The sequence below is a fragment of the Cicer arietinum genome, chromosome 4 (genome assembly GCF_000331145.2).
Source record: "Cicer arietinum cultivar CDC Frontier isolate Library 1 chromosome 4, Cicar.CDCFrontier_v2.0, whole genome shotgun sequence".
Classification (NCBI taxonomy): Eukaryota; Viridiplantae; Streptophyta; class Magnoliopsida; order Fabales; family Fabaceae; genus Cicer; species Cicer arietinum.
This window is the reverse complement of record NC_021163.2, coordinates 65,448,450-65,449,989: the sequence shown is the minus strand read 5'-3', so window position 1 is coordinate 65,449,989 and position 1,540 is coordinate 65,448,450. Positions and strand designations below refer to the sequence as shown.

The following is a 1,540-nucleotide window of genomic DNA, read 5'->3' as shown; positions in this document are numbered from 1 at the left end:
TTATTTAACATATTGATATGAAATAGGCTAATAAGTACACTTTCAAAAGACCAAATTCAAATAAAAATAAATAAAAAATTGGTTTCAATATGTTTTTGGTATTTGCAAATATTTTTCGTTTAGATTTTAGTCTTTATATTTTGTTTTTGTTTAATTTATACCCTTCAAAATAGTAACAAGTTTTAAAAAAGTCAGTTATAAATCTTTTATAGTAAAAAAAACTATGACATGACTAATTTTAGATGAAGTGTCACGTGGTGATCGTGTGATTATTGTTGACTAGACAATATTTAATATTTAAAATTAATATTTTTTTACTAACTCATTTAATTATTTAATAAAAAATTTAAAACTAATTCATTATTAAACTAATTAAATAATAAAAACTCAATAATCTTCATCTTGAACTCCAAACTTTTTAACAAAAACTTAAATTCATTCATCTGCAATCCTAATTTCTTTATCTTCAAATCATAAATTCTCCAATCTATATCCAAATCCTAAAAAATATAATAACTCATTTTTCTTACACTACACCTATAATTGAAATATATAGATTATTATTATACTTATTTATCATGAATAGTGAAGAAGCAAGTAATAATATCAAATGACTTGGGAACAAGTAGAAATTCTCCTATTTAATTGTGTTATGTGTTCTTTATTATTTTTATTAAGATTTCATTCAAGCTTTGCTTCTTGGCGGCTTCTGTTGTGCATGACTACATTGATTTTTAGTCAAACTCATAAGAAAGTTTTCTAAATATTTCATACTTCAGTTCTAAAAAATGTATGTGTTTGAATTGTTGAACGGACAACGACTGAGTGAAACCGGCAACGCGCACAATAGATGGATTTATGACCGTTTTAAGTCAACAATATATTGGAGGAATAAGTAACCTGTTTTCCTTCAATCTTCTTCTCTCTTATAATAATTTATGTATTTCAATTATAGGTGAGGTGTAAGAAAAATGATAGGTTATAATGTAAGAGTTTGGGTCTAGATATGAAAATTTGTGATTTAAAAATAAAGAAAATATGGTTGAAGATGAATGTTTTTGAGTTTTTATTAAAAAATTTGGTGTTGAAGATGAAGATTATTGTGTTTTTATTATTTAATTAGTTAATTAATTAATTAATTAGTTTTAATTTTTAATTAAATGATTAAATGAGTTAATCAAATGAATTTTAATTTTAAATATAAAATAGTGTCTAGTCAACAACAATATTTACTCAGTTACCATGTACCACTTAATTCAAAATTACATAAAAGACTTTAAAACTTGTTAGAATTTGCAAAGATATAAATAAATAAATAAAATTACATGGACTAAAATAAAAAAAAACGAAACATATTTGAAAGAAACAAAAATATATTTGAACCTAAAAAAATTTAATAAGTCACAAGTCAGACTTAAATCTTAAATTTTATTTCCAAACAACGATTGGGTGATTTCTACAACATGCAATGTCTATGAATAAATAAAGTGTAATATTACAATTTCAATATCTTCATATTAAGAGTAAAAATAAATAAAGT

At 22.5% G+C, this 1,540-nt stretch overlaps 1 protein-coding gene across 1 annotated transcript in view; it reads left to right on the top strand.

Annotated features, from left to right (window-relative positions):
- Positions 1-971: 971 nt before the first annotated feature.
- The window catches only part of LOC140920137 (uncharacterized), a 1,601-nt gene continuing 1,032 nt past the window's right edge, over positions 972-1,540 (top strand). Inside the window, exon 1 of the mRNA XM_073367470.1 lies at positions 972-986. Within this exon, the coding sequence (XP_073223571.1) occupies positions 972-986 (15 nt within the window). The remainder of the gene's footprint in view (positions 987-1,540) is intronic.